A 14,820-nucleotide genomic window follows, 5' to 3' on the forward strand; every position below is an offset into this window, starting at 1 on the left:
TTGGAACTCTGCATTCAGATGGGTATATCTTCCCCTTTCTCCCTTGCCTTTCACTTCTCTTCTTTCCTCACCTATTTATAAAACTTTCTGAGACACCATTTTACCTTCTTGCATTTTGTTTTCTTTGGGATGTTTTTGGTTACTGCCTCCTATACAATGTTAAAAGAACACATTTGTCATAGCAAACACTCTTTTCCAACAACCCAAGAGATGACTCTACACATGGACATCACCAGATGGTCAGTACCAAAATCAGACTGACTATGTTCTTTGCAGCCAAAGATGGAGAAATTCTATATAGGCAGCAAAAACAAGACCTGGGGCTGACTGTGGCTCAGATCATGAGCTCCTTTTTGTAAAATTCAGACTTAAATTGAAGAAAGTAGGGCTATCCACTTGGCCATTCAGGTACAACTTAAATCAAATCCCTTACGATTATACAGTGGAGGTGATGAATAGATTAATGGGATTAGATCTGGTAAACAGAGTGCCTGAAGAACTATGGATGGAAGTTTGTAACACTGTACAGGAGGCAGTGATCAAGACAATCCCAAAAAAGCAGGTTATAGGGGTGCTAATTCAGAAAGTGTGGGTGTAAGGGCCACAAGGGACTTGGGGCAGTTCCTCTGTGAAGGTCTGAGCAGAGCCCAGAGTGCCCAGGCCAGGAGGAGAAGGATTTTAGAAGAAGGAGACAGCAGAAACTGTCAGGCAGGACACAGCTGGGCTTGTGTGAGGACCAGGAGCCGGGCAGCATGGCCAGAGTAGAGGGAGTGCAGGGAAGACGAGTAGGAGGTGAGTCAGAGAGGGGACAGGCTTATGTCCTTGGAGTTTGTTGGGAGGGCAGTGGGAAGCCTCTGGGGTGTTGTGTGCAGGGCAATGCAGAGATCTTCCCCGTGAGGAATGTGTGGAGGGAAGCAGGATGGCTGTAGAGGGTTGGATGGGGAGGCCTTCAGTGGAATGGGCTCTAGTGGGCCGGCCCTATGAGGTCCATCTGGAAACTCCCCCACCCAGACATCAAATTTCAGCCAACAAGCCACCTCCTCCAGGATGCCTTCTTGGCTCCATACTCTTCATCGACTTGCTCCTGTGCCCACACTGTCCCTTGAGCCTCACTCCAGGGTATGTGCCACATTCAGGACTGGGCATGCTGCCTCCTCCACTGGACCGTGAACTCGCTCAGACAGGAGCCCAGGTCTTGCCTGGGCCAATGACAGGTAGCCCTCCTGAGATGCATGGGGGCCAGCCGGCCAGCCCCAGGGCTCACTGGAAGCGGGGTTCCCACTTCAAGCCCCGAGCATCAGTAAAGCCCCATCTGCAGTTCTCAGTAACCAAGAGCCCATCAGGGATCCACTAGTAAGTGAAAGAAGTCTTCCAACTGAACTCTGAGAGGGTGGTTGGGCAAATAGAAGAGGCCTGGCCAGGGTGTGGCAGGCGGAGCTTCTGGAGAGCTGGGGGGTGAGGCTGGCGGGCCCTGCCCCTGCCTGCGGTCCCACAGCCCCAGCATCTGCATTGGGAAAGCCTTCCTCTCATGCTCATCACCTCACAGCCAGAAGGGAGCAGGAGTGGGTACCCAAATCCTAATCCCCACTTGCCCTCCCCAGCACTAGGCAGCCTGAGCTGGGCGGCAGGGACCAGGGAAGGACAGGCTGGGAGTGGGGACAGAGGCCTTGGCCACACGCTTGCTTCTCCTGTGATAACAGCTCCAGTGAGGATGGGTCCTAGAGGCGAAGCGGGGAAATCGGCCAGGTGGGGGGAGTCCTCTTGCAGAAGAAGTGAATAGAATTGGCCCTGAGGAAAAGGTAGGAGAGTGCCAGCAGAGGAGGAAGGCTGCAGTAGGGAGTGGAGTCGTGCCTTTTTTTGTTTATTTTTTAACACCAAAACATACATTTTGTATTGGGGTATAGCCAGTTAACAATGTTGTGATGGTTTCAGGTGAACAATGAAGGGACTCAGCCATACATGTAGTCATTCTCCCCCGAATTCTGCTCCCACCCAGGCTGGCACATGAAGTCATGTCCTTTTGAAGGCATCATATAGCATATGACCCTGAGCAAATACAGGGTTTCACGTCAAAGGCAAAGATCACTCATGCTGGCAGCCTGCAATGTGGAGAGGGAGAGACCCAAGGCTCTTACTGGGCTTTAGTCCAGGAGAGAGACCTAACTGGGACGGTGAGTGGGGAAGGCAGATCACAAGCGCTGACCACAAGGGTGGAGGTCACATAGTGCACTCTGGGGCCAGACAGAGGGGAAACCAGCTCTGACCACCCAGGAAGCTTCCAGCAGCCCCAAGAGGGGCTGAATTTACCCCCACCCATGGCCTTACAGTGTCCTTGCCAGAGGGCATAATGCAGCCTAGAGGGGGCCCCTGGGTCCACCCAATAAATGCCCCACCGGGGGGGCGGGGAGGGGAGACCGTGCCCACGTGGCGTGGCGGAGGCCCAGGAGAAGTGAGCTATGTCCCTTATTGGTCACAGTACATTTATTTTTCATTAGCAGTTAAATGCAGACATGAGGGATTGTGCTGGGTTCAGCGGGCGGCTGACGTGAGCAGTGCTTGGTGCAGTGATCGATAGGAAAGCTGGGGGGCCACGCGCCTTCCCCAGCCAGGACCCCTGCCCACCCAGCCCTGAGCCAGTAGGCAGAACTGGGCCATCACATCGAGCCTGTGCAAGGCGGGGCATGGGCAGGCCCAGAATCTGCTGCTCAGGTCTCTTCTGGAGCCTGTGGTGCTTGCCCCCACCTCCATGGGCTCTGCTCTGTGTGGCCTGGGGGTCTGCACAGATGCTCTGGCTTCCCCAGTAGACATCTAGAGAGGCTCCTGACCCACAGTGCCCCTCCTTGGGAGTCCCTCCTCCTATTCACCCTCCAGACCTTGGGAAGCCAGAGCACAACTCAGCCTCACCCTGGCTGAGCCTGCTGCCTGGGTCAGGGCTGCTGAGTGACAAGTGAATGTCACATCAAAGGGTCAGCATGTGGCCCCCCAGAGCCCAAGGCTGAAGCTGGGGGACAGGGTAAGTGGCTTCTCCCTCAGGCCTCAGACTCCACATCTGTAAAGTATCTGGAGGGCTCCTCCCATTTGCCAGCATCCCCCACCTTCCTCACCCTAAAACACACCTGCAGACTGGCCAAGCCCCATGGAGGTTTTTCAGGAGTGGGTGGGGCGGGACCAGAGGAGCTTGTCTTCCCAACTGCAAGCGTGGTTCCAGGCAGCTTAGCCTTCATTGCAGTGTAGCACAAAGTGCACGGAGGCGTGGGGACAGGCTGGGGATAGAGGTGGATGAGCCCACTGCTCCAGACACTGGGGGCAAGCTCTGTGCCTCAGTTTCCTCGTCAGCCCTCATCCCTGAAGAGATTGCTGGGAGGGAGCTGGAGCCCTTTGCCACTGTCAGGTAAAAGCTCTGGGTGCAGATAGCAACTGACATTGACCGAGCACTGTGCCTTTGTCCTTTTCCCCCTCACGAGAGCTGAAAGAATTGGGTACCATTCCCTGCTTTGTTGGTGGCTCAAACAGTAAACAGTCAGCAGTGCAGGAGATCCGGGTTCGAGCCCTGGGTCGGGAAGATCCCCTAGAGGAAGGCATGGCAACCCATTCCAGTGTTCTTGCTGGGAGAATCCCATGGACAAAGGAGTCTGGTGTGCTATAGTCCGTGGGGTCACAGAGTCGGACATGGCTGAGTGACTAACACACACACACACACACACACCCCCCAGTTTGCAGGCAGAGAAACAGCCTGGGGTTGGGAGAGTGGGGGTTACCTGCAGTCACAGCAGGTTTCTCAGCCTCTGCAGACTTTCCCAGCTCACCCGCTTGGCGCCTACAGACCAGGCACAGATCCCCTCCCCAAAATCACAGTCTTAAGTGGAGGGAAGTCCCTGCTTGGAAAGAGAGGTTCCCTGTACCAGCAAGAGAGAAAAAGCAGTGTGGATGCCCCCTGGGCCCAAAGACCCAGGCCACCCATTAGAAGCCCTCCACGGATTTTGGGCTGCAGGTGAGGAGGGTAGTGTAGCTGGGAAGCCACTGCAGGAGGCACCTCCAGACCTGCAGTGGGCAGTCAGGACCTCCACAGAAGGGGTAACTCACCCAAGGTCATCCTAGCAGGGTCTCTGAAGTCCAAGCATTTCCTTCCATATGCCCAGAGGCCCCTGTTGATTGGGAGTGTGTGCTGGGGGAAGTGAATGCAGCCCCGAGAGAGGCCCGGCTGTCAGGGGACCTGTCTGGTGGGTGTGGAGGCTGAGGCTACTCTGCCCCTGACCCCTCCCCACCCTCTCCGGGTCCTGTTGGAGGAGCAGACTGCTGAGGGGTTTACTTCCACCAAAGCCTCAGAGCCAATTATCTGTGTAATTAGCAACAAATGACTTGTGGGATAGCTGTGGTTTTCAGTTAAAATTAGAAGGAAACTCATGTTCAGTTCTCCTTAAAGAGTGAGACTTTAGGCTCAGGCTCCCAGACACGCCTTCCTGGCTTCCACCCTGCCTGAGACCCACCCACCCAGCAGCCCAGGCTCACCCCGATTCGCCCCTCCCCACTACAGTGGCCTCACCTGTCACACTGCCACGAGCACCCCTTCACATCCGAACCTGTCACAGGTTCATTCACATGCTATTTTCTCAGCTCCTACTAGGTGCAGGGGCCAGGAATGGGGAGCAAGCCAGAAGCAACCCCCTAGGCAGCCCGGCACCAGAGGAAGGGACTCCTGAGACCCCTAACCCCTGGCTGCCGGGGCCCTCTCCCTCCTCCAGCTCTCCCCTGGCACCTCCCCACATCCCTGAACCTCCACCACGGGAGTAATGAGCCCTGACAATCGCCACAGGCTGGCACGTTCGCCTTTGTCTCATTTCAGGTCTCCACAGGTCTTCATAAGTCGGGGGTGGGTGCGGGTTGGAGAGGTGGGGAGGGCTGCTGCTCCTCCCGTTCTACACTGAGGGTTGGCGAGGGCCCACTTAAGCAGCCCAGGTCACTGAACTGGAAGCGGCAGAGCCTGGCCCTACAGGTGTCTCCTCATGGCCTGGCCCTGGCCCCTGAGCAGGCAGGTGGCACCAAGTCCAGCAGAGCCCACCCCCTGACTCACCGGCCCTGTTTGCTCCTACCGCAGGTGCCCAGCAGAGTGCCACGGTGGCCAACCCGGTGCCCAACCCAGTGCCCAACCCGGTGCCCGGCTCCAGCCCAGACCTGCTTCCCCACTTCCTGGTGGAGCCTGAGGATGTGTACATAGTCAAGAACAAGCCAGTGCTGCTGGTGTGCAAGGCCACACCCGCCACACAGATCTTCTTCAAGTGCAACGGGGAGTGGGTGCGCCAGGTGGACCACGTGATTGAGCGCAGCACGGATGGGAGCAGCGGTAAGGCCAGGAAGGGGCAAGGAAAGAGGGACGTGGTGGGGGGAGGGGACTTGCGGGAGGCATCTCAGCCCCCGAGGCAGTGGAGGCTCAGAGAGGGGGCCCTGCTGCCCACCCGAGAGCAGAGGCCAGGGTGAAACTAACTAGCTCTGTGTGGGCAGGACCCCCTGTGTACACACCAAAGTCATCTCTGGGAGGCCTACCTTCACCATTCTTCATCACTTGGTGGGGGAGTAAAGGGAAGCCTCACCACCAAAATATCCCAGGGAGCTCTGTGGATGGTGGGGCAGGTCCTGGCTGCTCCATCTGAGGGGTTGGTTGCCTGGTGAGTGGTGCCAGCAGAGAAAGGTTTGGAAAGAGTGGGTCCCAGATGACAGAAGAGCTCACAGACCTCAGTTCCGTGATGGTTTGTTGGTGCACTCACTCCCTGAGCAACCACTCCCCAGCTGGAGATACAACCCCGCAGAGAGGGTGGGCAGCATAGTGACCTCTCCATGAGTCCTGGGAGCTGGGGCTACCAGGGTGGGCTCTTCAGGGCAGGGACGTGTAACCCTGGTCTGGGCAAGAAGAGGGGATGGCTGTCCCAGGCGACCCAGGAAAGGATACAGCGCCAACAAAGGCCTGAAGGCAGATAGATGGATCAGGGCTCAGGGGGAAGGGGGTGGAGTGGATGCCAGGGGCACTGGGGCCACCCAGGAGCCTCACCCATTCAGCTCTGGAGTGAGGTCACAGTGCTGTGGGATTTCAAGCTACCGAGTGACATGACTGGTGCTGTGAGTGATGCTCAGGGCCCATGTGAGGGCTGACAGGAGAGGCAGACCCAAGAAGTGCTCCTTCTGTGGGCCCCTTCATGTCCCTCCTCCAGCCCTGGGGATGGGGGCAGAGAGCCATTGTTTGGGAACCTGTGCTCCGGGAACAGGCCCAGTGGAGCCAACAACAGCCTCTCCTCCTCACTAACTGGACCCCAGTTAAGCTCATTTCTGGCCCCCTTCCCTGGTGGCTCAGATAGTAAAGAATCTGCCTGCAAGGCAGGAGACCTGGGTTTGATCTCTGGGTCCAGAAGATCCCCTGGAGGAGGGAACAGCTACCCACTCCAGTATTCTTGCCTGGAGAATTCCATGGACAGAGGAGCCTGGCGGGCTATAGTCTACGCAGTTGCAAAGAGCTGGACACAACTGAGCGACTTCACTTTGCCATGATGCTCCATGGAGCCCCCCACACATGCTGAGTCCTCAGGTTAAGCCCGGAGCCCCTTCCCACCTAGGCTCAGCCAGCCTGAGACACAGCACACAGACCCTGTGCTGGGTGTGGCCACTTGCGTGAGGTCTGAGTCATAGGGCCAGCAGAGGGCACCCAGAACAACTCACAGTGATGCCAAGAGCTGGTAGGAGACCAAGGCCCAGAGCGGTGGCCCATGCTCCAGGCAGAAGAAACCGGGCAGCCCAGGAAGGAATTCCAGAATGAGGGCTGCCTTCCATCCCCAGTCTTAAAACCACCTGGAATGCCTAGCAGGTCAAAGGACAAATGCAGGGCACAGCAGGCTGGCCAGAGGCCCAGGCCTGGGGCAGCAGAAGTGGGGGTGGAGGGGGTGGTCAGTGGGACAAGGAAGCTGCAGCCACATTGCGCTATGGGAGGTAGGGTTGGGCAGAGGGAGGCCAGGGGATGGGGCCCTGCCCTGGTGAACACAGAAGCTTGCACAAGAATGCAGGTGTGAGTAGACAAGCCCTGAGTCTGGGCAGTGTGTGATTTAGTCCTCAGAGCCAGTCTGTCATGTTATAGATGCTCTGACTCATCCAGGGCTCCAAACAGGTCTTTTGGTCCATAGGGGTCACATGCCATCCTAACCTAGCAGCGTCAGCGGGGTCCTCAGCATGAGCCCCCAGCCAAGTCCTTGAGCCTGCCTTGTCCTGGCCTTACACACCCCTGCTGCTGGCAGCAGTCTTGCAGTCCTCAGGTGTCAACGGAGCACCTGCCATGTGCCAGGTCTGGGTGAGGTGCTAGGAATTTAGCCCACAAGTCTCTTGGTACCAGTGATCCAGTTCTGCTTCCCACCCTCGGGAGGGGAATGGATAGGGTCCGTGGCCTCTCTGGCAGGTCAGTCCCCTTCCCCCATGGGCCTCAGTTTCCTTATTTGTAAAATGGGGATGAGGAGGGGCCCCTGGCAGGTTGCTGGGGGCAGCTGTGAGATTTCTCATACCCAATTGGAGCCTAGCTCCAGGTCTTCTCTGTCTTCCTGCCCCATGCCCAGGGCCCAGCCTCACTTTGCAGCATCAAGAGTCCTCTTGCTGCTGAGGTAGGTCCCCTAGGGAAGGAACAGGTGAGGAAGAGGAAATTACTATAGCCTGTCTCCCTGCAGCCTCGAGGGCCTGTCCTGGAACCTCTTGGGAAGTCTCCAGGCCAGCCCCCAACTGCTCACAACCTGCTCTTCCAGGCTTCCCACATACACCCCTCCTTGTCTCCTGCCCTCGTGAGGTCTGGTATCCACGGCTTGGGTGAGACCCAGGCTCTTGCCTGCAAAGCAGTCCAAGCCAGTCCCACAAGCTCTGCTGGCCTTGCTCCCTTCAAGCCAGGTGGAGAGCAGAGCTCACAGAGACACATCCCACCCGTGGCAACCAGGGTCCCCTCCTGCTCTGAGCCTCCAACCTCAGGCCTCCCATGGCCAGCCCATTTGAATTTTCTTTGATCTTATTGACTTCTTAACCCAAAGCCGCTGAGTGCTTTGAGGCAAAGAGATGGGTTTCCCTCACCCATCAATGGATGCCCAGGCAGTGGTTGACACCCATGATACACACAAACCCAATACCCTGACCCAGGCATGCTGTGGTCAGACAGGCATGACAGAGGCAGAGGTCAGCCCAAATCTGGAGCCCTGCGTGGGGGTGGGGATGGCTGAGTGGACAACCCAGGAGAGAGTATCTGGTCTCCCGTTTGCTTGCCCCGATTCCTCATCCAGGGGACCAGGGGGAAGGGACCAAAGCCTGAAAACTCTTAAACCCAAACCCACTGATAGTGTTAAAGTTGCAAATTTACCAAGTACTGGACTCTGGTCTGGGAGTATAATTTATTGTGTGTTAAACAAACTGACTGATTATGAAAAGCAGTTTGGTAAGAAAGTACCCTACGCACTCGCTTGGCCTCAGAGGCCCCCACCCCCACCCCTCCACCTCTCAGAAACACTCAGCATGCACACACCAGGGCCTCCCCACACACCCAAGCCCTCACATGCCTGCACATACCCGACATGCTCCCAGGCCTGGGCCAGCAGGGACCCCTACCTCCCTGCCGCCCTCCCTCAGGCTGGCATCTGCTCCCATTTACCAGGCAGGTGCAGACACAGCCGTGCCCAGAAACTGCTCCCGGGAGCCCGGCTGCTCGGCAGCCTGCAGCTGGGAGGGCACAGCCCCTCACTTCAAGGCCCAGCCGGCTCGGGTCTCCCCCACCCCCAGAGCTTGTGGGGCTCAAGGGCACTGCCTCGATCTAGAGCTCGTAGACAAACTTGGCCCTCATTTGTGGCAGCAAGAAGGAGAGGAGGAGGTGGCAGGACAGAAGAGGGAGGAGACGGGGGGAAGAAATAGGAGCACTTTAAATTTAGTGCTGTTCTCCCTGAGCTAAGCTGCCTGGGTGGTGCGTGAGCTCCCCCCACCACCCTGGGAGACGCAGCAGTCCTTCCATAGACCTGTCCACCCAAGAGAGGAGAAGCACCTGGTTCAGAATGTTCAGCAAGTCTCCCATCACTAACCCCAGAGGCTGAGAGGGAGGACCCTGTCTCCGCCCCCAAGTAGGTACACAGCTCCTTCTCAGATGCTTGACAGATAGCACCCCCTGTGAGGGACCCCTTCTCACCTCTCAGCCCTCACCCCACCCCTAAGGACATTCACATTCAGCGCCTTAGGGTATGGGGCAGGCGGTGCCCAGAATGGAGGGATCTCCGGTGACAGTGACCTCAGCCAGAGGTGACCCCCCATCTCCTGTGAGAACTCACGGTGCAAGGGGACAAAGGTGGGTGATAGAAATATCTGGGGACCTGTGTGGGAGCTGGACAGACTCATGAGGAGGGTTCTGGGCAAGGGTCAGGGAAAGACACGTTTAGAGAAATTAAGACAGAAAACAGCCTCCTGGCTTGCCTGCTCAGCTGGGCCGCTGCTCCTCCTGCAAGGCAGCCCTAATTGAATTTCTCTGTTAACAATGGAAGCACCAGCCTCTCTCCCTCTTTCTGATAAGCCTGTGACCCGAGGGAAATTGGGGTCAGGAGGAGGAGGAATTGGAAACAAACAGTCTTTTCTCACTCCTGGGGACACTGGTTTCAGCTAAGGGCCAGGGGGCTGGAGGAGGGCTGGGGTCCCCCCTCCCTTCTGGGTCCTCAGAGGCCTGGACCCTCCCAAGACAACCCACACCTGGTTCTGGGTGTGGCAGATGTGTGGGGGCTAGGTACTGTGTCCACCCTTGAGAAGGGATCCTTCGGGCCCAGTCCATACAGGATAAAGAAGGTCCCAGACACCCTCACAGGCCAGCTTCCTCTCTGTGGGCTGTCTCTCCCCATTACCAGCATTTCTCCTGGTACAAGGGGCACCCCTAGTACCCCAACCCCCCACTCCCATGAACCCTGAACACATTCTGGACTCAGACAGCTGGCAGCCCTGGGCGCCTCTGGCAAGTCACTGCCTCTATGAGCCTGTTTCCCCATCCACAGAATGGGAGCAGATACCTCCAAGGGAGCTGACTGGAGAAGATAAGCCAGCACACGGGAAACACTGTCTAAGCCCCAGGGGTCTATTATCATACTACATAATCACTGTCATTATCTTGTTAATAGCTGTTATTATATCATCACACATCAGGATCTACCTACTAACCCCAGGAGGCCAGCCAGATAACTCCGTGAAAGTGAAAGTGTTAGTCACTCAGTCCTGTCCAACTCTTTGTGACTCTGTGGAGAAGGCAATGGCACCCCACTCCAGTACTCTTGCCTGGAAAATCCCATGGAAGGAGGAGCCTGGTAGGCTGCAGTCCATGGGGCCGCTAAGAATCGGACACGACTGAGCGACTTCACTTTCACTTTTCACTTTCATGCATTGGAGAAGGAAATGGCAACCCACTCTGGGATGGGGGAGCCTGATGGGCTGCCGTCTATGGGGTTGCACACAGTCGGGACACGACTGAAGCAACTTAGCAGCAGCAGGCTCCTCTGCCCATGGGATTCTCCAGGCAAGAAAACTGGAGTGGGTAGCCATTTCCTTCTCCAGGGGATCTTCCTGACCCAGGACTCGAACCCGGGTCTGCAGCGTTGCACGCAGATCCTTCACCATCTGAGCCACCAGGGAAGCCTCCTTACCTTTCGCTTTTGCCCACAATGGCCGCCAGGGCTGGCCTATCTGCCTCTCCCCTTCTGCCTGGGGTCCTTTAGAGGTCAGCCTCCATTGCCCCAGGTTCCTCTGTGACTGTCTCTGAAAGAGCAGGAAACCCCTTTGCTGACTTTTTTTGACTCCAGGGAGATAGGCCTTGGGTGACCAAGTACCCACTCCTGACTTTCAGGAGATACAAAGGGGCTTCCCCGGGAGCCCCTTCTCCAGGCAGAGGACCGCCCCCAGTGTCCGCCAGCTCTCCTGCTCAGCAGAGGCAGTGTCTGTGGTGGTGCCGGGGCGCCGCAGGGGACTGGCCCACGAGGACCATGCGCGAGACACGCCCTTGCTCCCCGCCCCTCCCCTCTCAGGACTGCCCTCCATGGAGGTCCGCATCAATGTGTCGAGGCAGCAGGTGGAGAAGGTGTTCGGGCTGGAGGAGTTCTGGTGCCAGTGCGTGGCGTGGAGCTCCTCGGGCACCACCAAGAGTCAGAAGGCCTATATCCGCATTGCCTGTGAGTCCGGGGCAGAGGGGCCTCAGGGTGTCACCCGGGAGGAGGTCCCATAAGAAATCCTCAGGCCCTGCCTTGACGGCTGGAGGGAGTGCTTACGGATGCCGCCCAGCCACCCACTACGTTCCCCCTGGGCACTGGACGCTTCTTCCTGGCCTGGGCCATAGTCTCTGCAGGACCAGCGGACAGGGTCAGCCAGGCTGACCCAACTTACGGCACTCACCCAGGGAGACGCTTCTGTTCTGCCCCCAGATTTGCGGAAGAACTTTGAGCAGGAACCACTGGCCAAGGAGGTGTCGCTGGAGCAGGGCATCGTGCTGCCCTGCCGCCCACCGGAGGGCATCCCCCCAGCCGAGGTGAGAGGGGCTGCGGTGCTGCTCCAGGTGGGCAGTACCGCTCCAGGTGGGCAGTGCTCCCAGGTCTCAGCCCCGCCCTGCCCAGCCTTCCAAGCTGGTCCCCCACCCCGGGGCCACGCTCGCTCCAGGCAGGGCCAGCGCAGTCAGGCGGGGCAGTGGCATGGCTCCCTCCCCCAGGTGGAGTGGCTCCGGAACGAGGACCTTGTGGACCCATCCATGGACCCCAATGTGTACATCACGCGGGAGCACAGCCTAGTGGTGCGACAGGCCCGCCTGGCCGACACAGCCAACTACACCTGCGTGGCCAAGAACATCGTGGCTCGTCGCCGCAGCGCCTCCGCTGCTGTCATCGTCTATGGTGGGCCCCGGTGCTGGCGGGGTGGAAGGGCTCCGGGCATAGGCGGGGCACTGGGGTGCCTTTGCGGCAACCACACATGGCTGGCTCCCTGCAGAGCCAGGACCGGGCCGACCGAGCCATGGCCTGATGGGGGAGGATGGGGAAAGGGCTGGCTGTGGCTGTTGAGGAGCGGAAGGGCCTGTCTGGACAGAGGTGTTATTGGTGGCCAGACCATCCCTTGGCTTACCTGTGGTCAGGGGACATGGTGCAGGAGGAGATGAAGGGACAAGATGGAAGTCTAAAAAAGCGACAGACCCAGGGTGGAAGAGTGACCCGGGCACCCCCAGGAGCAGACAGGAGGAGGGGTGCTGGAGTCACCCTGAAAAGGCTGGGGTTTGGGTTGGAGGAGCATATGGGAGCTGCAGCTAGGGCTGGCTGTCCTGAGCGCCTGCAGTGCCCACCAGGAAAGGGGCTGTGGAGCAGGCGTTGCCAGGCCCCAGAGGGCAGAAGGGCAGAAGCGTGGCCTCCCCTCCAGGGCTTTTCTCTCAGCCCAGCTGCAGCCTGCCCACTTTCAGCTCACAACCCCTCTGTCCTGCTCTGGCCCCTGGGCCAGCGTGTCCAAGGAAGCCCCCGCTCCCTGACCCAGTCCTTCTCTGTCCGGCCAGTGAACGGTGGGTGGTCGACGTGGACTGAGTGGTCTGTCTGCAGCGCCAGCTGTGGGCGCGGCTGGCAGAAAAGGAGCCGGAGCTGCACCAACCCGGCGCCTCTCAACGGGGGCGCCTTCTGTGAGGGGCAGAATGTCCAGAAAACAGCCTGCGCCACCCTGTGCCCAGGTACCAGGGGCCGCCACCTCCCGCATCGCTCTTCACCACGCCATCTCCGTGCCCTGGCTCCATCGTGCCCACCAGCCTGCTCCCCATTGGCTCCATCCCACCCACCCGCACGCAGGGCCAGGCTCAGTCCAAGGCCAGGATGGGGTTCAGTGTGATCAGAGGCAGGGCTCAGTCTGTGTGCAGGCTCAGCCTCAGTGGAGGGGCCAAGTCAAAGGGTCTGAGGTACCATCGGGACAGGGACAGTCCATGTGGGGCAGGGCCCAGCCTGGTACTGCAGAGCCACCCGCGCCTGGGATCAAGGGGTCATTGTGCAACTGAGGGCCCTCTCTGCCCCAGGGCCAGGAAGGCCCCTGGTGTGGGGAGAGCCGAGCAGGCCCAGCGTCATTGTGCCTCCTGTCATTAGCATGCGTCATCCAGGCCCACTGGACACCAGAGGGCTTGCAGACTGGCAGGCTTGGCCCTGGCCCTGGCGTTGCACCAGGTCTGGCTGCCCAGCAGGACCACGCTGGCAGACAGCCTGGGCTATAGCTCCCTGGGCTGACCATGCCGTCTCCTCTCTGTCCGTGTCTGTCTCATGTCTAGTGGATGGCAGCTGGAGCCCGTGGAGCAAGTGGTCAGCCTGTGGGCTCGACTGTACCCACTGGCGGAGCCGTGAGTGCTCAGACCCCGCACCGCGCAATGGAGGCGAGGAGTGCCAAGGCGCTGACCTGGATACCCGCAATTGTACCAGCGACCTCTGTGTGCACAGTGAGTCCTTTCCACCCAGGAGCCCTCTTGAGTTTTCCAGGATTGGCCCTGCCCTGCCCCGGGGCAGTGATGGCTCAGGGAGTCAGTCCCCTGCCACAGGCTGCACCTTCTATTCAAAGCTCAGAACCTTTGGGGGACCCCCCATCCCTAACACACCCAACATGTGCCCACATACACCGCAATACTTCCCACACCTGCCCTGAGACTTGCATACGTCGGTGGTTTTACCGTGCACACCAAGCCTCTGGGATCGTCTTCCAAACCCCTTCCCATCTTCTCCTACAGTTTTACCTCTGCCCTGTCCCCCAAGTGCACATACAAGTCCTGTGGGGACACCAGGCTTGTGAGGCCTGTTAATTACAAGGCCGTAACTAACAATTAAAGATCTCTGTTGGATTTTTTTTTCTCTAGAACACACCCTCCCCCATTCTTTCAATTAAAAACCTAATTATCTGTGTCAATTCCTTTCTGATGGACATTTCTTTCATTATGCAAAACCCTTCTAAAATCAATATCGCTTCCTCCGGGCAGTCAATCACTCTCTCCTCAGCCCTGCCCCAGGCCTCGGGGGGAGGCAGAAGAGAAGAGCCCAGCATCCCTGCTCCTGGTCCAGGGGTTGGGCAGGAATCAGATTGGCAGAATCCCCCACCCCCACCCCCTGCCCCAGAAAGCAGATTCCCTGCTTTAGGGATCCTAGGCACTCACCCTCAGTCTCAGCTGCCCCTGGCCCCATGGCCCCAGAAGAGCCGGTTTAGCAGGGCTCCAGGCCACCCAGGGAAGTGGCTCTTCCCCACCTCCATTCTCGTCAGCAGCAACTTCAGCATGAATTGAGCTGGTGAGGCATGCCGTCTGCCCGGAGTGACACAGCAAGGCGGTGGCGGGTGCAGGACTGGAATGCACGCGTGCTGACATTTCATGCCGCTGCCGCCAGCATCCCGCCACCCCCTGGCGCTGATGCCCAGGGAGCGGAGGCCCCATCCCCCTGCTGTGTAGACTGCTCACCTCTCCTTCCTGGCCTCCTGACCCTACCCCTCTCAAGGCTGTACTCTCTCCCACAGCTGCCTCCGGCCCAGAGGACGTGGCCCTCTATGTGGGCCTCATAGCCGTGGCCGTGTGCCTCCTCTTGCTGCTGCTCGTCCTCATTCTTGTGTACTGCCGCAAGAAGGAGGGACTGGACTCGGACGTGGCTGACTCGTCCATCCTCACCTCAGGCTTCCAGCCCGTCAGCATCAAGCCCAGCAAAGCAGGTGGGGTGCCCCTGCCCCCCGCACTCATGCCGGGGCCTCCACGCCAAGAGTCACCCACACAAGGCTGCCCCGCCAGCCCCTGTGCCATTCTGAGTCCATCTTGATCCTTGC

At 58.6% G+C, this 14,820-nt stretch overlaps 1 protein-coding gene across 1 annotated transcript in view; it reads left to right on the top strand.

Annotated features, from left to right (window-relative positions):
• The window catches only part of UNC5A (unc-5 netrin receptor A), a 63,423-nt gene that overhangs the window by 43,465 nt on the left and 5,138 nt on the right, over window positions 1–14,820 (top strand). The window contains exons 2-8 of the mRNA XM_052643875.1: window positions 5,096–5,341; window positions 11,049–11,192; window positions 11,442–11,545; window positions 11,723–11,903; window positions 12,548–12,715; window positions 13,298–13,462; window positions 14,521–14,709. Of these exons, the coding sequence (XP_052499835.1) occupies window positions 5,096–5,341; window positions 11,049–11,192; window positions 11,442–11,545; window positions 11,723–11,903; window positions 12,548–12,715; window positions 13,298–13,462; window positions 14,521–14,709 (1,197 nt within the window). The remainder of the gene's footprint in view (window positions 1–5,095; window positions 5,342–11,048; window positions 11,193–11,441; window positions 11,546–11,722; window positions 11,904–12,547; window positions 12,716–13,297; window positions 13,463–14,520; window positions 14,710–14,820) is intronic.

The sequence above is a fragment of the Budorcas taxicolor genome, chromosome 7 (assembly GCF_023091745.1).
Source record: "Budorcas taxicolor isolate Tak-1 chromosome 7, Takin1.1, whole genome shotgun sequence".
Classification (NCBI taxonomy): Eukaryota; Metazoa; Chordata; class Mammalia; order Artiodactyla; family Bovidae; genus Budorcas; species Budorcas taxicolor.